This window comes from Labrus bergylta, chromosome 8 (genome assembly GCF_963930695.1).
Source record: "Labrus bergylta chromosome 8, fLabBer1.1, whole genome shotgun sequence".
Taxonomy (NCBI): domain Eukaryota; kingdom Metazoa; phylum Chordata; class Actinopteri; order Labriformes; family Labridae; genus Labrus; species Labrus bergylta.
In genome coordinates this window covers 16,969,057-16,995,521 of record NC_089202.1, presented here as the reverse complement: position 1 = coordinate 16,995,521, position 26,465 = coordinate 16,969,057, and the positions used below count along the sequence as shown (strand labels likewise).

Below are 26,465 nucleotides of genomic sequence, written 5' to 3'. Positions count from 1 at the left end.
GAAAAATAGATTAAATAAAACCGATTTTTTTTATTTTTTTTTTTTATTTTTTTTTTTTTACAAATGGTGTTTTAATCAATAAAAAAATACAATTATTTTTATACAAATCAGAGACATTTACACATCAAAATTGATCACAAAAGTTTACGTTGAGATACATTTCCATAGCAAAAATCAAACGTGCCGTTTTTGTTGGGTGTAAAAATAATTTCCCAATAACAGTTTGGCTTTACCTGAAATCCCAGGCTGCTTTAAACTTTGATTTTTAATGAGCCTTAGCTTTCAGATCACACTGAAAAATTATAAACTACTCAGCTTTCCTTTTAAATCACATCCACTAGTTATAAGAACACCTCTCTCAGCAAGCTTGATAAGTACATACCAAATTTAGAGGTATAGTTGTAAATGATCAGTCAGGGGGAACACATGTCTTTAAAGCTTTTGTTCCCTCAGACATTCTGTTTTAATTGTGTCCCCTTGGCTTACAAGTACACAGGTGGTTAACATACAACACCGTACAGTATATATTTTCATTAGCAAAAACACCAACATTGAAAGTCTAAGAAGTCTGCAGATAAAGCACACATAACATAATCATTGAAAATCAAATTTGTTTTCATGGATTTTCAGCTGTGTGTCATGTTGAATCATCTTGTAATGGCTCAAAATACAAACTCAGATCTTCATTAACATCTTGCAAAAACTTTACGTTTATAATCAGAAATGTACTTTTAGTCAATTTCAGTCTCGGTCATCGCTAATGCTCGTAGAAAAGGAAAATCATCCCACATAGTTTCTAATTCTTTCCCTTTGTTTGTTACACAATCAAGGTCTGGTCCAAAAAAACATTGCTCTGTTGGCCTCTGATCAGTCGCCATGTTCTGGTAACACTTTGGACTGAAGGTTTCTTCACTCTCCAGGAGGGGCTGCGTGGACTCTGAGCGCAGGTAAACAGGAGGCCCTTCAAGAGTGGGGCTGCTGCATGGACCGGAAAAGATCACTGTAGCGTAAGGGACAGAGTCGCTGTTTGAACCGGAGTAGCCGGGGATGAATGGTGATCCACAAATGGATTCTCCCAGGTCACTGGTGTCCTCTGAACTGTTCAACCACAGGTCATCATGGTCCTCTTTACTTATTTTGGCAGGGAGGTCCAGGAAGCTGAGGTGGGACAGGTACACCAGATTGGGCTCCTCATTGTCAGATGTAAGATAGCTATCCTGCACGAGGAAAATAAACAAGACATTATTTTCTTAAATTGGTAAATGACAAAGTATACAGCTGACACACGTGTTAGCCAGATATTTATTTAAGTCCTTTATTCCACTAAAACTCTGAAGGTTAATATCTGGCTCTTATGCTTCTGAATACTCCACGATGTTCACAAGCTAGCTGCTAACTCTCTGCTGTTGGGCTCTGGGCATATACGTTGGATCAATCATAGCCCTTCTGTAGCTGGAAATTAGTTCAAGGAGAACTCTGAATCTGTACCATAAGTCTAAATGTTCAGTTCAGAAAAACCTAAACAATGAGCAGAGAGATGCAAAAAAAAAGGGGAAGGAGTAGAGGTTGATTGCAGAGTTGAAGGTAATTATCTGTGGCTGTGACTTTATGTGACAGTATTGATTGATACAGTTTTAATCATGCAAACCTGTGGACAATATGGTGAAAAGTATGGCCTGCCAGAACAACAACCCCCCCCCACCGGATTGTTGATGGACGGTCTGCCTCCCCCCACCCCCTTGCTCCCTATCCCTCTTCCTGCATCTTATCCCATCTCTCCCCCTATCCCTTTCCAACCCTAGGCACAGTCTAGGCCTGTGAAGGCTGTTTCGTCATGAGCTGGGGATCCAGCCGAAGATTTCTGCCTTTTAATAAGGCAGTTTTTTCTTACCATTGTAACTTTTGCTGCTTTGCTAAAGTGCTCATGATGGATAGGCCGGGTCTTTGTAATATAGCAATAAGTAAAGTCTTTTACCTGCTTTTTGTAACATAACAATGAGTAAGGTATTTTACCTGCTTTTTGTGTCTCGAGATAACACTTGTTATGAGTTGACGCTATACAAAATAAATTGAATTGAATTGAATTGAATTGAAAAGTAACCCACTGGTTTTGAACATCAACATTTATGCCAGTTTGGGGACTGGACCTTATGTTGTAGCATGTTAGCTAATTTGACACTTTGTGGGAAAGCCAGTGGCACACTCTGGTCACTCAAAGCAGCAATGGCCGCCATTATTCACAACTTAATTTATTTCAAGTAACTGAGTTGTATAAAAAAAGTAACGGTTGTAGAGTTCTCATGAATAGAAATATAGCTTAGGAGTCTGTTTTTATACCAGACTGTATACATGTGGTGAGTTTTAAAAAGGGCCTAATGAGGATTGACTCGCTTTTGGAGCCAGCCTCATGTGGCAATTTGTGGTACTACAGTTTTTGTCACTTTCCAGTATGCTTAACTTTTCTGCCCCAGAGGTTTTTGCTTGGCTAAACCATAAAGTGGGTTAAGGATTAAGCATTTAATCTTGAACTAGTTCATCTTTTCACACCTGTGTTGATTCTGATGTCCATCTCTTGATGCTGCTGTTAGCCGGATCGGGAACCGCTGGCCAGAAATGTCCCTTCAGCCTTAAAAAAGGAAGAAAAGTGTAATTAGAAGAAATTAGACAATAGCTCCACAGCTTAAGAAGAAGTAGCGATGATCTCACCTTTTTTGGTAGGAGAAACATGTCATGAGTATGACAAAAATAAAAAGTAACAGTCCAACCAGTGAGCCAATTACGATGATCAGAATAGAAAGTGAATCTGGGAGGAGAAAAACATACACATACTCTGAATGAAATATCTGCTGTGGGAAACAAACTCTCTTGATTTTCTGTCATGTTTCCAGGATTTGCCAATTTGCCAATTGATAATACCAACCCAGTGGCTCAGTTTCAAAATTAATTGTCGACCCGTTACGGCTTCCACCAAACGTGCTAACCATCATGAAAGCCTCATACAGAGACACGGAGTCGAGGTCTGTCAGGACCACCCTCCTTTCGGTTGGGTCCGCATGTGCAACTGAAAGAAAAGTCCGTCATCAGATAGCGACCAACAACCCAACAATGTTTTTAAAACAGTCACATTAAAGTCTTTAACCCACCATTTATGGGTCCTTTTGCATTCCAGAAGAAGACTTTGTAGTTCTTGATTATGCCGTTCCTTTGGTCTAACGGTATTTCATCCCAGATCAGCTCGATTTGTGACTGCCAGGTCTTTTTGATTGTTATTTTTGGAACCATTGATGGAGCTTTAAAAAGAAACATCATCATGGGTGAATATTGTAACTATGGTGAGCTGAAGAGTCAGAAAAGAAGGTCTATGGACAGAGGGTTTTCCATGCTGTCCTGACTGTACAGCTCTGTGAGGCATATTTATGATAAGAGCTTTATAAACAAAACTGACCTGACTAATTTGAAACCTTCAGGCCAGTGAGAAAACAAGAATTCATCTCCATCCACAAGAGGGCATTAGTCCATCATGTATCAGCTGTTCCTGAATTATTGCTCAACATATATTTGTAAAACTCGATTGGCAAACTCTTTTCTCACTTCTTCAAAGTTAAAGAAACCCCGACTCTCACACCTCCGCCTGCTCTTTGTGTGATCCTCTATGTGTCTTTGGTGACTTACCCTTTTGCCTCGAGTAGGCATTAACAGTCTGAGGAAGGCCTATCCCATCCTTAAACCTTGGATACACAGAGATCCCATAGGGCTTGTAGGGCTCAAAGCTGCCTATTGATGAGAGTGAAGAGGTTGGAGTGAATCAGAACCCATAAGCTGAAAAGTGTGTTTGAAGGCTGGAAGTGCACGGGGAAAAAAAGATGTGTGCACCTTGTGGTAAAGGATGAAAAACAGATTACGAAACTAAACAAAAGGTGAAATAAAGAGGACATGGATCATAAAAGCTGCAGTACAAACACCATACCTGTTATAACAAGGCTTGTCTGGTTTCTGTCAGTCATTTCAAACTGGGTGAGGGAGAGGTCTGATTTTAACAGAGGTCTCCATTCCACCACGAAACCAGTGAGGCCAAAAGAAACCAGGCTTCTCCACTGGACTAGGAAGGATCTATCATCACGAGGAACGACTGTAGCATCTGATATCCCTGCAACAGCTACAAACAAATTACACATTATACACACAATGTGTATACCGTAAAAACTTCCATTAACAGCCCAGGCTTTTATATACGTCGATCTATAAAATGACCCTGCCTTTAAATAGGACAGGCGTCGATGGACCTGCTGTTAATTATTTTTTATACGAAACTTGTGCACAGCAAAGATAGAGAAGACTATACATTGTAGATTTACACCAAAAATAATGTTTAATTGTGTTAAAAATGTAGGATATCCATAAAACCAATGTAATAATGAAACTGTAGTTTTATCTTGCTGTCTAAGAGAGCAAGGCTGGTGCGCATTCTAGCATTTTCACACCTTTCTTGGACAGATGTTGAAGTTATTATTTCAACACTTAATGCATCGGGGCCTCTTATTGGGACCTGTTTATATTCGTCAAAACACGCAGCAACACCAGGCTAGTGAAAGAGACTCAGCCTTAAATTGGGATGGGCCTTTGAAGTTTTATGGTAATCATACATGAGCGCTTTTCTTCACAGGACTAAGGTCAAAGGCTCTTGTGAACACTCAAAATATATTCTGTTTGCTTTAAAATGGGAAATCTTAAGTCGTGAGAACATTTCAGATATACATGGATGTTGGATTTGACATAAGATCTCTCTTTGTTTGTACCACCTGACAACATTAAAGCTCCTGTGATGAACTTTCGGTTCGTGCCGATTTTGTCACCCCATGTGAACAAAGAAGAACCCCTTATCTCTTCGCTGATTTTGTCCTGTACATGTTGTGATTTCTGATGAAAACCGAAATCCTGCCTTCAAATAACAGTCAATGTGTAAGTATGTTTTTTGTGATGTGCAGTTACTCACTACAACTGACACCTACTCTGCTGTTATGGTTACAAAAACAGCATATAGAAATGATATATCTTCTTTCTGATTTTCCTGTCTGTAGGACATAATGAAGCATCAGTATTCATTTCAGTCTGTTTCGTACCCAGATAAAATAAATCCTCACAGGAGCTTTAAATAGATTCACTATTAATGTATAAAAGCCAATGTCAATTAGAATTCAGTTTTACCTTTAGGTAAGTAAATCCGAACTTCCGTAGGTGGAGATTTCCCCACTGCATTAACAGCCCTCAGAAACACCTTCCTTACTTTCCTGGGAATCCGAAAAGTACAGTGATTCCTGGTAGTAGAGCACACCTTTCCCCTTTCACCTGGCAGCCTTTGCACCGACACAGTGTATGACACGTTTTGGCTGTTGGCATGGAATTGTTTCGATGGCTGAGGAAAAAAAAGTGAGAAGTTATTTTATAAGCAGACCTCACACATACAACAGAAAAATACATCTCGTTTGTGACAGCTGTCAAGCTAGTCGTAAGATGTGTGTACCTACCTTCCAAAACAGGTGTATGTTGAGCGTTTCGTTCATGTGATTCCCTGATACCTTCGTCCATGAATCTAAGCGTCCAGTGGGAGCTGAAAAGAAAAAGATGGCGGTCATTTAAGCGTCTCTTCAAAGGTCTGCACTTCTCATCTCTGTCTTTCAAAAAACTAAACTTTTCCTTATAAGTGATATCAGTGCTTCCCATGGGGGGGGGGGGAAGGTTAGATTTTTATAACGTTTATGTGTGCAGGCTATATTAAATGTGCTTAATTATCTAATCTGCTTATCTCCCAAGCACTCATGCTCCTCTCTTCTATCCTTCCTCCTACCTGTCTTACACACAGCGTTCGGAAAGTCCCCTCCTTCCTTTATTTTGTAGCTTTGTTTATTGTGGGTTATTTACAAAACTCATGGTATAGAGCGGTTCAATTACATTACTCGTGTTTTTAAAACTGTTTCACTTGATATTCCTTTATCAAATCAGGGGATCTGCACTTATCACTTATTATAACGGCAGCAGTATCTCAGTCTGTAGGGACTTGGGTTGGGAATCGGAGGGTCGCTGGTTCAAGTCCCGGCACGACCCCAGTACGGAAATTGGTCTGGTAGCTGGAGAGGTGCCAGTCCACTTCCTGAGCACTGCAGAGGCGCCCTTGAGCAAGGCACCGAACCCCAAAACTGCTCTGGAGTGCTCGCTGTGGATAGGCCCCTCACTCTGAGACCTCTCCATTAATGTCCTGTTTGTGCGTGTGTGTGTATTTTGGCCTATGTTTGTGTAGCATGTTCATTAGACAGAGTGTAAAACCGAGATTAATGAAGTATTATTATTATTATTATTATTCTTCATGATGACCCATCACTGCAGCTGCAGAGAAATATTAAAACTACTGCAGGAAGCTAGAGTTTTCATATGAGACGTAGTTCCTCAATCGGTGCATTTACAGAAGGGAGAATTCTCCGCTGACTCCTCACTTTCTCTTTTCCTCTCCATCTCGCTCTCGTGTGTGTCCATTTTTTGGCTCTGATTTTATGGATGAATTATTTTATTTAAAGGCTCGGGAAACATATTTGGCCCGCCCAGGTATCACCTTTGTGTGTGAAACACAGGACATGTATGGATTCACTGCCAGAGTGGGCGGCAGAGCTCAATACTTCCATCGAGCTAGTGCTTTAAAGCAGAGCAATGGGAGATGTAGAACATTACATTAGCATATATTGAAAGGAGCAGGAAATGGAAGAGAAGGCAAAAGATTGGAAATAAGAATGACTGATTGTGTCACTCTGAATTGATCGCAGTCTCACCGCTCTCCAAGGTGACACCAGAGTGGCTGCTGCTCCAGTCACTCCAGGGGCTCTGCTTGTATCGGACCCGAATCTGGGCGGCATACCGAGTCCCATGGAGGAGACGACACAGGCTCACAGGTCTGGATGTTCTGAACCGACCCACTGGGATCTATCATGTGGCCAAGATCACAAAAACACAGAAAACAGATATGACTATAGACACACACACACAATACAACATCACTGTGGTTGCTTGTTGCTGATGAATACAAAAGTGACTGAAATAGTTTTACTTGTCACGAGTGTGAATTCCACTCACTGGTTGTTCAGTCCATTGGCTGCTGTCAGCAGTCTTAAGTCGCACTTCTAGGTTCAGGGCTTCCAACATCCAGTCCTGGTGATGAGATAATCTCCAGCTCAGCTTTAAGCAGCCATATTTTGTAGACACAGCTTGCAGAATTATTGGTGGATCAAATTTAGCTGAAATAAGACAGGATGTCATTAAAATGTCATTCTTTATTTTTTTCAGATGTATCTATTGTTTTTAATATTTGAAGAAAATATCAAATTAGAACAAGTTAGTGTCAGTCATGTAGTAACATCACTCTGGAAACAAAAACATAAAATGTTTTTGGTTCTCTTTTGCTGTTTGTTTTGTGTCAGTATTGTCAGTATTTTATTTAGGAGAAAACTGATGTAACAACTCTTGGAACGAGTTACAAACCTCTTTTGTGATACAGTTTATGTAACATTTGTATCGTCTATGATTACTATTATATAGTCAATGCCTTGTGAACAGCTGAAAGGTTCTCTTTTAAAGACATATATTTTGGGGGCATGTTTGCCTTTATTGGATAGGACAGCTGAAGAGAAAGAGGAAATGTTGGGAGGAGAGAGTGGGGGTGTGACATGCAGCAAAGGTCTGAGGTTGGATTTGAACACATGGCCGCTCCGACGAGGACTATAGCCTCTGTACATGGGGTGCGCAACATAACCGATAGGCTATCTATGGTGCCCTCAGAAAGGTTCTCTTTTTAAGTAGACAAGGTAGAGTTTAATTTAAAGAGCAATTAACCAATCAAGAATGCATTCAGATTACAATGCCTATTAATTGTCGAATATTGTGTTTTGTATCCGTTCATTCTTTATGCCTGTCAAAGCATGGAGCCTTCATTATCCACACTGCCAGCAAGTGACATCACATGAGGATATTTAACATATTTTTCAAAGCTCCCTCTAGGAACTGTTCAGGTAAATATAATTTTGAAAAATTACACTTTAATACTTAAAATACAATCAATCAATTCAATCATTCAACAGAAGAATACTTCCTGTATTTCTCACCTGCACTGACTGGCTCTAAAATGATGTGTTCAGTGGTTGCTTCCCCGAGGTCATTACGGGCCTTCACATAAACTTCCATGTCTGAGAACAGGACAAAGTCAGAGCGAGGGATGGTGTATTGGTGGACCCCTGGTAGTATCTCATATGTGTAGTTCTGATTTAAATCCCTGAAAAGAGGAAATGATCTTTTGAAAAACACATTGAGCAATCTCACAGACCGATTTTGTAAACGGCATTCCTGACACCGACATGATGTTCGCTTTCTGGTAACTGTTTCAGAGTAGACCATTATTACAGAAACTTACCAAACCTCTGTGTGGAGGGTATACTTTGTGAGCAGGTGGGTCTCCAGCTGCCCCGGGTCCCAGCTACAGGTCAGGGTGTTTGGTTTGGTGAGGTTGGTCTGACAGGTGAGGCTTTGTGGTGCTTCTGGTGGATCTTTAGATATAATTACAAGAGAACTGGAGTTTTTTTATTCATGGAATTGATGAGGACTCAGTATTCACTGTTTGCTCCCACATTTTTAAAGCAGGAATGTTCTTATGATCTGACTGCATGAGGACTTGTGGGACAGGAGGTGAACATGTATACAAGGAAGTTATGTTTAACCATAATCTATGAGTTATATTGAAAACAATGAGATTGAGTATATATAGGGTAGGGTACATGATATAATTGTATAAAGATATTTTCACAGATTTAGTATTTTACATTTTCTTTGAATTTTCATTAATCGTATTCATAGCAGTAATGGCTATAGTGCAGATGGAAAGTTAAGAATGAAACTGTTGAAAAAGTATCCCTTCATTAATCTAGTTGTAAAAATCCCTTTATGACATATGTGATAAAACTTCAAGCTCTTGTGAATAACTCTCAGGATTTGTTAATTTTGGCACCACGCTGTGGACATGGTGGGACATTTTATCGCTTTACGTCAACAGTTCCTTGGTTTGCCAAACATTTCCATATTTCCTGATAAATCTTGCTCTGATGTGTCTTGAACTAGCAGCATATAGACAATCTTATTTGATCAGTGATGCACAAACACGCACAAGAATAAAAAAATCCTTCTCACATCCAGCTCGGATCTGCACTCCTCCCACCACTTGAGCCGGAGAGCCTCGGACAGAGCAGGTTAGGAACGCCCTGGTGTGATTGAAACTCGGTACAACAACCTGAGACACTCTGCTGCTATCATTGGCCCCGGGGCTGCTGGGTAAAAAGCGACTGCCGAGGTGCCACTCTATGTGAACAGCTTGTCCAATGGCCAGAGGGCAGTCTTCTCTGATGACACAGGTGGCTGTGACATTGGACCCCAAAGGCACCACGGAGCTGGACGATTGAACCGTTGCACACGGCTCTACGTCATCTTCTAAGAAAGGGAAATGTAGTTTTTTTTAACTTTGCATTAAAATAATCCTAAGTAGAGAAAATTGTGATAAAAAGTAAAGCCTTTTATTTGGTATGGATATGATCTCTGAGGAAAAGAGAAGAAAGGCTTCATAACAATCTTTGCAACTACCCGTTAGGTATTTCCATTTAGATTTGCAATTTCATTCTAAATGCAACACTCACCATTTCTCGCTCCATTCACCAAAGCCAACAGCATGACAATCACTGACACCCATGTGGATATCATGATGATAAAACCTGTTAGGGAAGCCAAAATGAAATGCATTTTCCTTAAATTACAATTTTTCATGCCCTATATCAAAACTATATATTTGAATTGCCATCGCTTCCGAGCGGCATGACGCGATGTGCGAGGTGAGGTATTGAATGCGATAACGTGAGTCGCTTCAAAAAAGACATCATCAGCACGGTGTTTTCGAGTGTCTGATGTGAGCGGTGGGTGTGATCTCCATAATGCATAATGTTTCAACATAAGCAGACGGCTCGAGAATGCACCCGCTGTTCACATTACAATAAGGCAATCTGCAGCGTGGGCAAAGTGTTTGCAGAGCATTCTCAGAACAAACCCAAACACAGACACATGACACACTTGAGAATATAAAATTCAACATTCGTGACAGCTAGGATCCACATTTACACAACATGATTACACAAAGGATGTGACATTTAAAGCTCTAGACGCTGGCATGAAATTGAATTTGTCCTGCAGATGGAATAAGTGTATGCTGACAGTGTATAGGCTACTGTACCTCAATCTGTTACCAGGAGGTACTGTCTTAAATAAGACAGGAAGCTTGTTATTTCTAGTGTTAGAAGGTAACCAGTCCTGATAGGCATGCATTCTGTATTTGTTCATGGACCTCACATAACAAGCACAGGTGTTATCGTGTGAGTTTTGGGGATTTGTACTCACCATTACACGACCAGGGTCTCTGTGGACTGTGAATGCCAACTCACAATGAAACTCCAACAAGGCACAGACATGCCTTCACAGCATCTCTGTGGCTCTCTCAGCTGTAAAAGTGAAACATCAAAAACAGTCATTAATGGGTTAAATAACAAAAAATAATGTCAGCCAATGAAGGACTTCAAAAAGTATCCTATATGTAACATCTAAAGTGACATCCATTTGAAAAACTAACATATAGACAAAGGTCATTATCAAGTATTTCTTATGAAAAAAACATCCCAAACCAAAGAGTGAAACAGTAAGTCTTGTGGAGTTCATATATTCACAAGTGCATGCATGTGTGTGTTTCTTTTTTCAATTATGAAACAGCATTTCACAAACCAGACATGTTTTTTCTTTTAGTTATTTCACAATTTATTTCTCAATATATTTCACTTATGAAAACAAGACGTTTTGTAAGATTTATTTCAGTGATTCATCAAGCAAAAACAAAATAATCACTATATCTTGTTCCAGCTTCTGAACTTTGCAGACTTATTTTTGATTATCAAGCACATCTGACAGACACCCATGTGGATATCATGATGAACAGCAAGCTAAAGGTGGACATCATTGATGCCACTTATTTATGCCCTGGACAACTTCAATACTTTTTTCTTTTTACAGACAAAAGGTTAATAAGAAATAATCATCACAATATTTGACTGTGGAAATTCTATTAATGATAAAAAAATTAATTTATTGATTTCTTTATTTCGAACATTGAAAAAAAGTTGCTGTAATTAAAAATATGTTAGAAGTACAATAACATATTAAAGGGATACTTCATCCATTTGCATTAAGCTTTGTATCATTAGAAACCTGGTAGTATTTTTGAATGGTCGTGCATCCCGTCCTCATTTTCCCCTGAGATGGTAAATCTTTGTATTTCTAAGTCTGAAAAGGAGCTTCCAGTGACGCAGAATGAGGATTTTTGCATCACTGGAAGCTGTTGCGGTTAGCGGGGTGAAACTACAATGCTAGTTCCTCATATTTTTGACCACTGAAGCTACAGACCAATCACAGATCAGTGGGTGGGAACTCACTCCCAGAATCGAAACTTAACGTCCGCCATATTGCTTGGAAGCTATGCTAACAGGCTCTATGGAGAAAGCTTTTGTTTTGTCTTGTGTTTTGTCTGCTGCAGCCACAGCTAGCCGCCTGGGCAGCCACGACACCAGACTGGCCTGTCGGCAGAAACCGTCTCGCGGCTATATTGCTATATTACTGGCCGCTGCCAGCTCAGCAGCCGAGGCATAAGGCCTGCCCGTCAGCGGCGGTGAGGACGAGGAGTCCGGGCCGGCTCAAGCTGGGGCGGACTGGTAGTGTCGGTGCTCTCACTGTTTGCCTATGGACACAGACATAGAGTCGGTTTTCTGCAAGGAATTTCCAAGATCAATTCTGTTAGAAATCTCAGAATCAGTTGAGGAAACGGCCTTATGTGTTGAAGTAAATATGTCTGTAAATGTTTTTATTACTATATTTCTACTGCTATACTGTATATTTTGGAGAAACTGTATCGATCAAATTTCCCTCTGGGATTAATAAAGTATTTCTGATTCTGAAATAAAGGACTTTAGTGGGAGTGGCCTGCGGTGCTGTGCATTCTGGGATTTGATCCAGATGAGCCAAAAAGACACTTTCTGCCTTTTCTCGGCCAAGGAGGCACCAACTTCAAAATATATTTCACATTTCTACTACATATATGACCCAATGTCAATACAGATTCATGTTTCAACGGGTGAAGTATCCCTTTAAGTGCTAGTTCATGTATTAAATGAGATGCAATAAGGGAAATAGGAATTTTATTTTGAACCTGTTAATTTAATGTTTAATTTAAATTTGCACTTCTTTATTACGTGTTTGTTATGACTTTGTGTGTATATATATATATATTTTTTAGATTCATTTTTGGGCGTTTTGTGCCTTTATTGTAGAGATAGGACAATGGATAGAGTCAGAAATCAGGGAGAGAGAGTGGGAAAGGACACAGGTCGGATCTGAACCCGGGCTGCCCGCCTTGAGGACGACAGCCTTCATACATCAAGTGTTTTGTTATTATTAGATCTTTCTTTGTGTGGCTTTGTTCTCCTTTCTTGTTTGTGCGTCTGTCCGTCTGTCTGCCTAATCCCTCGATTAGGAAAATACTAATGGTGTGCACCGACCACTGATTCGAAGGAAGCTGGTGCTGCGTGCGTGTGCCATATACCTGGGGGTGCCAGTTTTAAAAAGCTGGAACGCTTCCCGTCTTCTTCATCACCTCCAAAGAGAGACTTGTTTCACCCAGAAATTGGGTGTTTTGTCTTTTAAAATTGTGTGTTTTTGTTAAAATTGTGAGAATTTTAATTACGTTATGCAGTCCTGGTTATGTTGTAGGGAAGAGAAGCGTTTTCATTTGATTAAACTTTTTCTCCTGTTTTCCTGTTAGGGAGTGAGGCATGATATTTTCTTTTCTTTATTTTATTTGAGGTAAAGTGGTTTGGGTTTTGACTTGGATGTTGTGTTCATTATTTTGTGCTCTCCCTGAAGTTGATTTATTTTGTGTTAATTGTTAACAAATATCATAGCGTGGACTGCAAATTCTTTTGTTTGTGGCTCATCTTTTGGAGCGAGGAAGGAGAGGGTCACTTTAATGCTACGGCTGGTTTCCCTATAGGCTGGTTTCCCAAACGCATGTAGCCTGAGCCAGTAGCTGAAACCACATCATTGAGACACTTCCTGTGGTCGTGTGACACCTGATGTTTTTAGTCTCGATGACTGATTCTGGTGAGGAATGGAAAAATCTGGAGCCCTGTCTGTTTGAGACATCTATATTTTGATGTCAGCATGCTTCAGCTTACTATTTACAAGCCCAAGAAACAAATTCAGATACATTACGATGTCATACATCTTCCCTGCTTCTTAGCATCTCTGAATTTCACACAATGTGGAGTTACTACTTAGTTGAATTTGTTACTTGAGCTTGCTGCCCTTAGACCACAGTAACCGACTGTTTGTTGAAGTCTGCGTTAAAAGCGACGTGAGGGAAATGGAATTTCTCCCCGTTCCTTATCGGCTGCATGCATAAAGGCCTTCATTTTCCCTCGCTTTCCGTGCTTACTACTGAAACGTAATTGCTTGTGGCTCAGACAAAAGGCAGCCGAGAGAGTCGGACGGGGAGAGAGAAAATCTGGAGTGTATTTTGACAACAGACAATTTGATATGCTTAAGTAAAATAAAACTGGCTATTTTAAGCGTTCCAGACAATTTTGTTCTTAATGGATTGATGCACATTTGTTATATGGATGGAGCTGGGTGCCTCAGTGAGTCATGTTTCAGCGTATAGAGAGGAACATTTTGCCACAGCTGCCGTGTGTTTCCTTTCCTGTTGCTGTTGGAGGGGGTTACAAAATGCCCACGCTCGGGATTTGGCAATATCCTCGACAGAGAGTGCAACGACCAACCTGTCACTGTTTCCCCTTTTCTTGTCTTATTTCTCACACAACACAGAGAAGTACTTTTTAAAAAAGGTCTTAAAGAAACTTACTTGTCGTGTCTGTAGATCCTTCACTCTGCGTTGAGTCGACTTCTAGCTCGGACACAGTGACCTTCTGTGTCAGCACTTGTAAAAGTCCAAAAAGCTAAAAAGCAGAAAAGCAATCTGTTTCACATCCTCATTTTTCAAGGATGAAAAGAACATAAACATGTTTGCCATAGCTGTTACTATGTTTGCAGACTTGCCTTATTTTTGTTACTAAGTTACTTCCATAGTGACACTGTTACTATTTGGATTATTGGTCACATATATTTAACAGGTTTATGTTTTCCTTTGTGTCATGTGTATGCTCCTAATCAAATTTGGGACAATTATGAGATTCTGATTCTGAACGTAAATTATAAAACTTGATGTTTTCTTTCTCAACATTTATTAACAAGTTTGAATTCTGCACACACATAGAGCAAAAAAAAAAAAAAGTGGCTGTTTTTACTTTAAAAGGATTATCTTATCTTAAAATAACTCTTTAAATCCTGAAATATTTGAAGATCCAACACCTTCAATCTTCTACATCTGGAATATTTCATGTTGGGTTTTTAAAAAAAAAATTGGCCTTATTTGCAGAGAAATCTACAAAGGATGATAAATGGCACACGTACAATACAGAACAGCATAAAAGGGAATTAAACAGAGCTGTCCGTGACTTGGATCAGGATGCAAATCTCCAGCCTGAACCTGTGTCATCCAGACGCAAGTTTCCGTGAAGTTTTCCTTTTTTCAATCTGGCACAAGTATCAAAATGAAAGGACCAACAAATCGCTTGATGTGAAGATAAAGGAAAGCCATCAGAGAGGCTTTTTCACTCACCGCACGGAAGCTGCTGCAGACTCAGAACAGACGAGAAGCTCTCATCAGCCCTGATATCACCCAGATGAAACAGTGTGTCTCACAGCCACTCAGATTAGAGGACATATGTGATGTGACGTGATGATGATATGTGTGTTAACCAAGCAGCAGCAGCAGCAGCAGCAGCAACATCCTTGTTTTGAAGCACTGAAACTTCACAATTTTCCAGGAAGAAACACATGACTGATGCATGGGGCCCCTTTAAGGGCTGAAAAGTTGGGTGTTATAATCCAGAGCTGTTCAAGAAAGAAATAAAGAATTGAATACTGTTAAACTACATTTTATAGCCCAGGATTTTATTTACTTCACTCTATGGTGGTGTATGAATGGATTAGTGTTGTACCTACTCTATGATGTACGTCGCTTTGGATAAAAGCGTCTGCTAAGTGAATTGTAACATTGTAACATTCCATCTCTGAATTCAGCACAAGCAGCAGCGTGATCCCCGTCACTCCTAATGAGGTTCAAATTTCTTAAAGGTTTTTTTACAGATCATGCTGGAGAATCTGAGAGGCCGTACACATATGAATCTTCAACTGATCTTCAACCTCCTTTCAGAGCAGTTTTTCAGATCAAAACAATGATCTCCTCTGACACACCTCCTACTTCCTTCAGCCCCCCCCTTCCTTGTTCTGTCTTGAAATACGTCCTTGAAATGTATATGTTGAAAGAACACTCTTTTTTGAAATACACAAACACCCGACATCGGTGAGCTATGCCCCCACACTTTGACACAACCAGACGAACTAGTCTGGAGTATGTCTGTCCTTTTTAAACTGATACGTGACGAGGGCCACGCTAACTGACATTTGTGTTTACAGAGACATTTTAATTTTTAACGAGGACCATGTAAATACTGTTTAACCCCAAACGTCTGAAAAGATGTTGTAAGTCTAATTTCATAAAACAATTTACCAAACAACTCGGCCAAAGTAATTCCTTTGGGGTACTCTACTTTAGAGAAAAACTGTGATATTGGTTTATTTGACCTGCTGACCTGAATAGAAGAGGTTACTAAATGTTCTGTGAATGTGGGAATACTTGGTTTGTAAAATCATGGTACCAAAGGAAAGGGTTATAAGACGGCAAGTGTAGCACTGTAAATGTTGAACAAAGCATACACCTGTAGCAATATACTTTTAATACTTTCACTCTTGATAAATACCTCATACAAGCCAGCTTCCAAAAATCAAAACTACCCCTTTAATCTGAAGCTGTTGAATAAGAAACTCCGAAAGAACTTCTGCAAAGTTTTCCATTTATCCCTTCCAACGTTTTTTTTTTAAACTCTTGTGTTGCTGAAAAACCAAATATGTCAAAGTAGGAAAAGGACAAATGAAGAACAACAAAATTGTAAGCTAATGATGAAAAGTTTCCGGACCCCACACTCGATGATGGAGACACCATGCATGCTAGCAAGTGATGTGAACAACAGCAGGATCAGAATACTAGTTAATATAAACGTAAACGAGTGAGTTGTCTCACCTGTCTTTACAGGAGAATACAGAAGATATATCATATTTATTTGATGGTATTTTTTACACCAAAATGTTAGCTGTAAAACCCCCAACAACATGACTCCAGGGGGAGAAATGCAATAAGTCTGCTTCAGACTGACCCCTTTGTGTCGAGTGTGCCCTTTGAAGCAGCAGATCTCTGCTGTATCGCCGAGGCTGCCGCAAAAAAGACGCAGTCATCTCCCTCTCTGAGCCCATTCAAGCCTTTGTCAGCACAGTAATAGAACAAGCTTTTAAATGGGATTGTAAACTGTGCCTTGACCCCCCAAGGGCACTTGAAACTACTTGCCATATCAGGTTTATTAGCTTATTAAATTGTAAAATGATTCTGTGGCTCGGGCCTCATTTCAAATCATGCACAAGGCGAGCCACTGAGCTCACCCACTCAACTTTTAATCTAACAGCTGTACCCCTGCTCGGTCACTCTGCCGCCCTCAAAAACATAATGGAAGCTAACGGCTAATCAAGAGGCCGCTGGAGGAGGAATTAAACGCATGCAGTGCTGCGGTTTTGAATAGGAATCAACAGGAGAAAAGAAAAGCAGGCACTAATTAAAAATACATTAACTGGTTATCATGCGTTGACATATTTAGCTTGATCCTTTTTTTCCTAATCAGCAGTAATGAACCAAGTGTTCTCCATCCACTGGGTATTACATGCTACGTTTCAGTGAGCAGTGAAATTAGCTGAGGGCCCTGAAGCTAAGTCGAACTGATGAAGCTTTGCTAGGTTTGATTACAGTTCTTGTACTGTATTTAATAGAATGCCGTCTCCTAGTTAGATCCTTATTCACATTAGAGATGTGGCCAACCACAAATTAGTCTCTGCTGGAAATGTCCTCTCATATCTATCTAATACAATACATAGAATTACTGTAGTTAAGTGCAATCAAAAGTGTTGTAATCTTATCTTCTGCTAATCATGGATTCTTACATTTAAATCAAACATATTTAAGGCCAAGTGCAATTTGTTGATAGAATTATAACAAATTCACTCAATCATATAAAACAAAATCAACATATTTTACACAGGCTTAAACAGGAAGGCAAATTATACACTTCATGTGGTTAATTTGTATCATTAATCAATCCAGTTTGACAAAGTTAAAATCATCATTGAAGGTGTGTTGTACAAGCCAATTAAAAAATGGCAGATGGAGTCAAAGTATATGCATGAATGAACAATTACTATATTTTCTGAATCAACTCAAAATTGATTATGAAAGTGAATCCATTGTGGTAGCAGTACACCAAAGCATTGCACCTGTTCGCTTATTCTGGAATTAGAAATTGTTAAAATTGTAACAAAGGTACCAGGATCTGTTAAAAATCCCATCCCTGTTGTCAAGTCAGTATAAGACAAACAGAAAGACAGCTTGAAATGACACAAATAGTAAGTGTTGCTTCTGAACCCTGTCTTTCCAAATGTCTGTTAATTATATTAAATCTCACTAACTTATTTGTGGTAACTGTAGAGGATGTTTTTCTTGTGCCATATTTGTTTTTAAAGAATTACAATGGAAATTTTCAGACCAGATTACACAAACAAATTAAACATTTTGCCTCAATGGGAACTGGCATGTTGGTGAGCAAGGGTAGTAAGGGATCATATTTCAAAATGTTTCTTTTTACAAGGTATTCTGATTTTTTCTTCCATGTTTTTTCCCCTCTATTTCCTTGGTCTTGAAAATTGAGTATAACAAAATGACATCATCCATTGGTTGCATAGTTCTTAATCTTTTAATACTAACATTTAGTACATTCTTGCCTATTCATAGATGGTCGAAAGTGTGAAGCCTTACTTGACATCCCATCTCTTGAACAATGTCAGTTATTCGAGCATAAAGCAGACTGAGCTTTTCTACTGTGGTCCTCGTGTAAAAATACACCTACAGGGTAATAGATCTTAATTCTCATTTGAGAGTCCAGCTGTGTCCAGAAGCTGTTTCAGTCGGCACCAATTGTTAATGTATTTTCCAAATAAGATGTTAAGCAAGAGCAGAAATGCAGTGTATAAATATAGCAATCTATTCAATAGTTGTTGAGCTATATCAGTGTAGACCAGAGTAGCTGAACGACTTACTGACAGATTTTATTCAGAATGTTGAAACTGGAACTTAATCTGCAGTGACAGTTCGGATATGCGCTGCACTAGCTGCCCACATTATCAGAACTTCCAGATGGAGGGACCATATGTCCTGAAAAGTGGCAATGTGGAAGGTGCATGTGCTTTTCTTTCTTTTCCTATCATCACTGCTATAATCACTGCACATGCAAAGATGCTGTTTGCATATGAAAAAAAAAACTGTCCTGCCCTTTGCATTTAAGACGCGCTAATGTGTTGCCTGTTTTCTAGCATGTTTACATCAATCATTTAGTCAGATTACTTTTACACTCCTTGTACTGTTGTATATGTTTTAGCCTCATTCAGTTATTAGCAACATTTTATGTTACATCGAGAAGTCAAATTAGATTATGCGTAATGTGATTGTATATCCCTGACTTGTTGGTACACCAAGAAGTGTAGCCTCCTGAACTTCTATGCTGTTTCCACTACGAGGCTTGGTCGAGCGAGACAGAATTGAGAAAGAGAGAGAGAGAGAAAGAGAAGTTTGGACTCACGCTCCTGCTCCTTACATGGACCCAATCCACTCCTATCTAGTACCTGTCACACTCTGGCTGCAAAATGGAATTGACTATTGATTTCCCCCTTACCACAGGTCAGCTGTGCTGGCAGGCGAGAGTGGGTTCACTGAGAGCCTCCATGTGGGACAACAAGAGGAGAGGAGAGAGGAACACGACGAGGAAACACACACACAAACACACCAGCACAGATACACACTCCTTTTAACCACCATTCTCTAGGATTGTGTAAAAGAAGATAGCATAGGTTGCGTGAGAAACGGTGTGCAACATGTGCACACACTCAGGGCCTGGCGGAGCTCTGATAATACTGTGATGGGATTTGTTTGTCGAGGTAGAAAAAAAAGTTTAAAAAGAATATGCAATGTTGTAAAGTATACCAGATTTGCAGGACTAGATTTTGTTGCACTGAAATAAAGCAGTGATTCAAAATTATTTGGGCACACGTGACTCTTGAAAATGAAGCGGTATTCGTTAAAATGACCTTTCATAAAATAAAATTGAGACTGTGGTGAATTTGGCAGTGTTTTACTTTCTTAGAAGGATTCATTTGAATGATTTTCAGTGGCCTGAAAAAGTGCAGTGATTTAAACAAGCAAGCAACAATTAGATAACAAAAATGTAAGAGAAATGAACCAACAGCACAAATATTTTAATTCAATTTATTTCTAGACCCCTAGGAGGGTCGAAACCCCCAGGCGGGAGCCACTAAAATAGAAGACAGCAAACTAAGCAATTTTGTTAATTTTTTATTAAGCCTCTTCTTTGTTGCTTGCGGGGAAGTTTTTTGGGGATGTTTTTTTTAAAGTCATAAAACATAAAGGAGGAGGCTTAACCACACTGTGGGAGCTTAGTTTCCTTTTAACACAGACACTGATATACTTTGACATCAGCAGTGTGTGAAAATTCCTCTTGATATTCGTCAAAGTGTCTTGTATAGATTTTTAAATGACGAAAGCACTTTACTACCTCCTACAACATGCTACAAAGGGTCGCTGTGGGCTTGAACCCAAAGGGACAAGCTGGCAAAGAGCTATTTCGAGGCTCAGGTGGTTATACTTGAAGAAAAAAAATGGTCAACTACAGATTCAGTCGTACATAACAGCCACACCTAAAAGGACAACATTTGTGTTCAGTGCTGACATGTACTTGCTGATAAAACAGACATGTTCTTGCAGGTTGGCAGGTTATAATTCACAAGATATTTATTTTTACAGAGGTGTATATTGGCTAAATCCCAAACTTCACACTCACAGACTTTGAGGCTCATTCCCAGTAAGTGTTTGAGTTCTTAGTGCTTTCCAACCATCAATCATCAAGTGCATGAGGGCTCTGATGAAGACTTCTCAACCGCGGATTACACACTTTCCGTGAGTCATATCTTCGGACTCTCCTGTGAGACAATTTGTAGCATAGTTTATTACCTTGCTGGTGATTTAAAGCACATTTGAAGATGTCGTTTGTGTTTTTTCAGTTACAAAATATTCATGAAGGGCAACAGGTTATGTCATGATAGTGTGTTATATTATGATTTTTGAAAGTAAACAATAAGCAGGTTGGATTTGACCCCAGGCTGCCCGCTTTGAGGATTACAGCATCTATACATGGGGTGCTCGACTAACCACTCGGCAATTGGTGTGCCATATTAATTAAAATGTTTTGTACCATCTCAAGCCCTCAGGGACTCACGCACTCCAGACCTGACACCATTAAAGTCTCTGAGGTTCAGTGCCTATAGGCTTTAGGGTGGGGATTTGGATCGGGCCATTGTGAATTGCTGGTATTATGAAGTAATCTCTCCTGGACGCTTACATGTTTATTTCAAGGAATTTTTACATTTAGAAAAACAATATAGACTTTATTGTGTTGTCCTTAAAAAATGTGAATTATTTAGCTCGTTCTCTACCAAAATTGCCCAGGAATTTTAGTTTTTTCAACATTTAGGTCTTAAGAAGCTACTTTTTCAGGGGCTTTAAAGGTTTCCCAAAGACATTGTTATCAGTGCTATCACCAAGGTCCTGTACCCCAGAGTCCTGTAAAAGTACTACCCACTCTGTGGGGACTTTTAGGGTAAAATAACAACCTCTGGGCTTTTATAGAGATCCTGGTTCTTGCAGTGGTGCCAGGTGTAACCGGTTGTGTTTCTCTGCTGGACTATGGAGGGTGTGTGTCTGTCTCAGATGTTTATGGTGCAGGAAGAACGCCACAACAGCCGGAGCTGCTCTCACTCTGGATCTCTTTCCTTTTTATTTTTATTACCCTTTTATTTAATAAAAAAGCACGCAATCAGCATTGATATGCAAATGCAAGGACTCACATCTTCAGCTCAGGAGAGATTCCTTTTTCTTTTCAAGAGTATTTTTACATAACATCATGAAATCATATCAATTAAATACATTTTTAGCACAAGTGATCGTATAGTGGAATTTTACTTTGTCTTTGAGTACCAAATAAGAGCATTTTCAATTTGTATCTGTATATAAACATACCAAAATCATTTTAACACGTAACCATCAATGAAGTGCATTTTATAGCTTTTCACAATTAACACAAACAACATGAATTTACAGTTCACTTTTTATGTAAAACTAATTCACCATGCCCACCTGGTGTATAATACAAAAGCACACAATCAGCATTGATATGCAACTGCAAGGACTCACATCTGTATAACACAAAAAACACGCACACAAGAGCAAGCAGCTAACTGGTAAGGTAACTAGCTCGGCATGTAAACAAACTGAAACTCGTAAAATTAAATAAACATTTCTACACACAAATGTCCGAAACTCTAACAGTACATTCTAAACGGGTTCATGGACAAAATACATGTTACCTAAAGTTTTTGGAACAGTTTTAAAACAGTAAACAGAGATATGTTGGTCGCAGCACTAAACACACCCACCTTCAGCTCAGGAGAGATTCCCTTGCTGAGGTATGTACGGTGGCCAGCTAGGAGCCCTACAGTTGCGCTATTAGACCACCAGGCGGCAACAAAGTAACATAAATATGACAGACACATTAATTTTGTAGAAATTCAAAAGAGGTTCATTCTAACTCTGTTACACAGGAACCAGGTACATGAGTCCCTAGTCCTTTGTAAGGTTCCTGCTGTGCAAACTCAGGTTTGGTAATCTTTCTTCTCATCATGGCATGATAAAAAGGTACTTTAAATATATACCCAAAAGCACCACTACAACATATATATGTTGACTATATATATATATATATATATATATATATATATATATATATAAAAAAAACAGTTTAAAATAACTTGTTGTATTTTCCATAAAGAATGTACAATTTGCTCATGGATGAACTTCATAATGTTCATATGGTCCTTTAATAAAGACTGTTGTTTAAGAAAAACAACCAAACAGAAGATGAACTTTGCAGCCCTCAAGCAAACATCATCAATGATAGAAGCTGCACTGACTACCAGGTTGAGAGGAAGGACTTTGTCTGTAGGCTCTATAAACTTTAACTGTGTGTCTGTATGTGGACAGTGATATGATGGACATACATAATTAAATGCTGCTTGGACCTTGTTGAACCCCCCCCTCCCCGAAATGTACAGATTTATGATTGCATGTTGTCCAGTAGTTATATTCTCTGCAGAATAAGTTTCTGTCAGCGGCACATATCTTAATGTCCTCTGTAAGGCTGCTAAAATAGCCAAAGTCGTTCACTATTTCATTTGACTTTTTTTTTTTTGAATGCAGAAAAATGTGCCAACATTCAGGGTTATCTTGAAAGGCATAGATGTTTTCTTACTCTCATACTTCCAAAGCTATGGTTTGCAGGCAGCTACAACAGATCATGGCCTGGAGTACAAGTACATTTATTAAATGAGGCCATAATAAGAAAGTTCACAATACTAAATATGTTAATTGATTCAAAACAGTATTTTAACAACACAAAACCTGTATGTTTTTGTAAATTGTCAAGCTACTGTTGATTTAAGTCTTTGGGCATTCAAAGCTCATTGAAGTAAAACAATTTTATTTTCTTGTCCTACCAGCGGACTCAACAGTTTGTGGTGGTGATTTATAATTAGTAACAGAAAATATAAAAACAAAAACAGCAGCCTTAAAATGACCATGAGGTAAAACTAATGCAGATCAATGTCATCCTTTTAACGTCATAGCAACACTAGAGGTTCAAGTGCATTATATTTTATTGGCATTCATTTCGTTCTGTGAAATCACTTCAGATTGCTGCCTCTACGTTTTTTTTCTTCATCCGAATATAATACTAACATGTTCGAGCTGTCAATCGATTCACTCCTGTCTTGGCTTGACAGATAATCCTTGTTCCATAAAGGTAGCTACAGCCCACATGTTGTTGATTCTGTGACCTGTACTGACTTTTGCCCTCCGTCTTCCAACTGTACATGGGGTCATTAAGTTATTGATTGAGGGTAAGGAGGCAAAAACAACTGTGGGGTGTTGCAGCAGAATCACATCTCACATGCCAAGTACCAAGACCGCACAAGGAATGTAACTTTTTTTAATGAATGACGGTACTGAAGATGCAATAAATTTCAGCAGGCCAATCATTCCTTTACTTGTAAATGTAAATGGCGGGATGTAACATGGCACATTTTGTGGAGCTTCTTTATTACTGTTTTTTTTTTTCGACCAATCAATGGACTGCAGTGTGTCTAGCTCCACCCTTTAGGGTCTGGTTGGTATGCTTGGCACCCAAACAGAAGGGCAGCCAGAAAGTAGGACATTGCAGTTATTTTTGACAGTGAAAATGCCAGTAAATGCGTGCTGTACCAAACCAAACTTAACAGGGCCGCTTGGTGGAAACAGAGCTTTAGATTTTATGAATATAGCAATATTGGATGGAAAGGGATTTGTGACACATGCACATTTAATTTTTTTTTTTTCTGGACACAAAGACCGTTTAAAGCAAAAGTAACCGTAACAACTGGCTGAACATGCGTGTGCTAAAAGGGTTAACATTTTTCCTGTTGTCTTTTTCATGTGATACTCTCGGATCAAGATAATTAAACTTCTAGGTTTTAAATTAAGCCTATAACATGACCAAGTATGTGGGCTCCCAATTGGCTCCTGCTGATATACAACGTCCTTTTTTGACCCAACCTGATTTCCAGTATGATGTACTGCCGCTCTTCACTGCTTCCCCTCCCTCCCCTCCCGCTGCCCATAAACAGTTGATTGCTTCACTTTGTTCTGTTGGTCATTTCCTTATTCGTATTCTGGACAAACGCTCATAACTGGCTCCTTATTGATTGATTTATGGGTCAATCACAGGACCACCTTACACACCTACCATTACACTGACTTAAATGTCTCAGTGAACAATCAAAGTAAGGGAATCATTTTCTTTTAATTGAGCTCGTCGACAAAAAACCCTGTGCTTGAAGTTTCTGCTCTTACAAAAAAATGTGGGTGTCAATATTGAATATTTGCAAACGATAGCCCAAATTTCTTTTCATAGGCTGCATTTTAACACCTCATTTTCTCTTTCAGAAATGCCAGACCACCAGTGAAACATGCCATTACTAAAAGACCAAGGTTATGTGCAGAAATTAGCATATCTACTGGTACTACTCGCACACGGCAGATTGTTAACAGATTATAGGATTTGTTAAAAGGCTGACCTTCCGTTAAGCAGCACCTGTGTACAACAATGTGAGCCAAAAGAGATATACCCACAAGTACCAACAGATGGCACTCTGGTAACATCCAGACCTCAGAGAGACACTCTGATAAGAGGGGAGTAAAGAAGGAGAGGCACTGAGAGTTAGAAGGAATTTAGTTTTATGTTTATTGTATAATATAACTTTGTTGAGACATCCAGGAGCTCGTACACGGATCAGTTGGACAATTCTTCTTTTGGTAAAGGTAAAAGAAAGACAGACAAATAGATGATGAACACTGTGCACAAACTGGTTGCCCGTTAACTAAAAGAACCCCTCAAATAGACCATATCTGACAAGGCAGCCTTGCTCTGTGTCAGACCCTTTAACTCAATTACTTTTTATTGAATAACTTGATTTCGGTTTTAATGAGCGTCTAAGAATTGGTATACCTTGATTTAACATTTTGAAATTAATGCTTCTGTGCAGAGGTTGAACAAAACGGACAGGAAACCTCTTCCCCTTCTGTTTACCCACAGCAGGACTTTGGATAGTTTTCACTCTGACAGGCTTTTTGTTGGGAAATCCGGCTGACCCAAGGACAGGGAGTTCTCCTCCAGGGCCATCACCCCTCTGGTAAGTGGCACGACCCTTGCTTCGAGGCAGGGGTGGCCCACTCAGATACATGCCACGTCTATTTGGGACGGACTCATCAACAACAAGGTCATACCCATTGTTGACAAATGAGGGTGGCTCGCTGCGACCTTGAGAATTCAAATTTAAAAGGTCAGGCCGGCTTGGGGCTTCAGGGGCAACATGCTTGACCTGCTCAAAATTGGGCCTGTGGTTAATAGCTGACCGTCCTCTGGGGAAGGTAAGCCCTTGGAGTTTGGGGTATTCTGGATCATAAATGCCATGGCTCAGTAGAAATGTAGATTCAAGACTCCTGGGGGGAGCTTTTTTCTGTAAACTGTCATCGAGGGATCTCACTCCTGGTTGATATTGTACAAAGGAGGCCATGTTAGGCCCAGTTTCAGCCACTTCATGTCCATTATTTTTGGAAGTTTGAGTCATTGTGCGAGGTTGCATCTCTTCATAAGCTGGTACATAGAGACCAGGGGCCCCATGGACTCCAGGATAATCCAATCCCAAGGCGGCTGCACGGGCTACAGCATACACAAAAGCAGAAGTAATGAAAATAAAAGCTGTATTTATTCTCGGTGTGCCATTTCATTAGTGTAAAATAATCCACTGATTGGTAATCAAAACAAAGTACTGACATAAATCAAAGTGCACCACATACCTCTCGCTGTTTTAGCACAATACACACCTCCAGCTGACACACACTGAAGCACGACAGCGCTGCAAAAGACAGCAAACACTGTAAGCCAAACAGCACTGCACTGAGCAGCCATGATTGTGTTTTTTTAACCCCAGGAAACAGATTTACAATACCTAAGACAAACCAGCAGAGGTACACTCATCCCTGCAGCTATATCAGCACAAATGGCAATACTATTACAGAAAGCACTCGCCTCTCTTGACTTCCTTTGCAGCCATTCTGACTGCCCCAAACCTCACCCTATAGCTGGCTCTGATTTACTAATTACAGACAGCTGGCTGTCATAGAGACCAAAACTCAACCACTGTATCCAGTCAGCCACTGGCAAATTAGTTCATTACAGGCAATTAGTTAAACTGCTTGCTATAGCAGCAGAGAATTACCCCAAAAAATGTATTTTTGTTATCATTTTTAATTCCAGTGAAATGAAGCGTATTTAAAGCTGGGGGTGCGGGCAGCAGGG

The 26,465-nt window shown here is 39.6% G+C and overlaps 1 protein-coding gene and 1 long non-coding RNA gene across 5 annotated transcripts; both read right to left on the bottom strand.

Annotated features, from left to right (window-relative positions):
- Positions 1–6: 6 nt before the first annotated feature.
- csf3r (colony stimulating factor 3 receptor) lies at positions 7–15,001 on the bottom strand. 4 transcript variants are annotated; one of them, XM_020633496.3, is made up of 18 exons: positions 14,849–15,000; positions 14,033–14,126; positions 10,471–10,571; positions 9,720–9,794; positions 9,220–9,516; positions 8,450–8,582; positions 8,145–8,311; positions 7,120–7,280; positions 6,819–6,969; positions 5,526–5,608; positions 5,206–5,413; positions 3,968–4,156; positions 3,673–3,774; positions 3,144–3,290; positions 2,921–3,061; positions 2,707–2,803; positions 2,548–2,626; positions 7–1,217 (listed from the first exon to the last, which is right to left on the bottom strand). In XM_020633496.3, the coding sequence occupies exons 4-18, from the start codon at positions 9,781–9,783 to the stop codon at positions 732–734; spliced, it is 2,505 nt and encodes an 834-aa protein (XP_020489152.1). In that variant the 5' UTR covers positions 9,784–9,794; positions 10,471–10,571; positions 14,033–14,126; positions 14,849–15,000; the 3' UTR covers positions 7–731. The 4 variants fall into 4 exon arrangements, with proteins under 4 accessions (XP_020489152.1, XP_065814236.1, XP_065814237.1 ...); XM_065958164.1 differs by having other exon boundaries at positions 9,220–9,513; XM_065958166.1 differs by having other exon boundaries at positions 1,079–1,217; positions 2,548–2,629; positions 2,709–2,803; positions 14,849–15,001.
- A 9,823-nt stretch (positions 15,002–24,824) lies between these two features.
- On the bottom strand, positions 24,825–26,225 carry LOC109983733 (uncharacterized). Its single transcript, XR_010666790.1, has 3 exons — positions 26,116–26,225; positions 25,964–26,022; positions 24,825–25,826 (listed from the first exon to the last, which is right to left on the bottom strand). It is a non-coding gene; the product is annotated as an uncharacterized lncRNA (long non-coding RNA).
- Positions 26,226–26,465: the final 240 nt, after the last annotated feature.

Coding starts and splice junctions, on each gene's coding strand:
- csf3r (XM_020633496.3), bottom strand. CDS start 9,783: ATGATATCCACATGGGTGTCAGTGATTGTCATGCTGTTGGCTTTGGTG. Junction 2,804..2,920: donor TTTTGAAACTGAGCCACTGG/GTTGGTATTATC, acceptor TTCTCCTCCCAG/ATTCACTTTCTATTCTGATC. Junction 1,218..2,547: donor GGACATCAGAATCAACACAG/GTGTGAAAAGAT, acceptor TTCCTCGTGCAG/GATAGCTATCTTACATCTGA.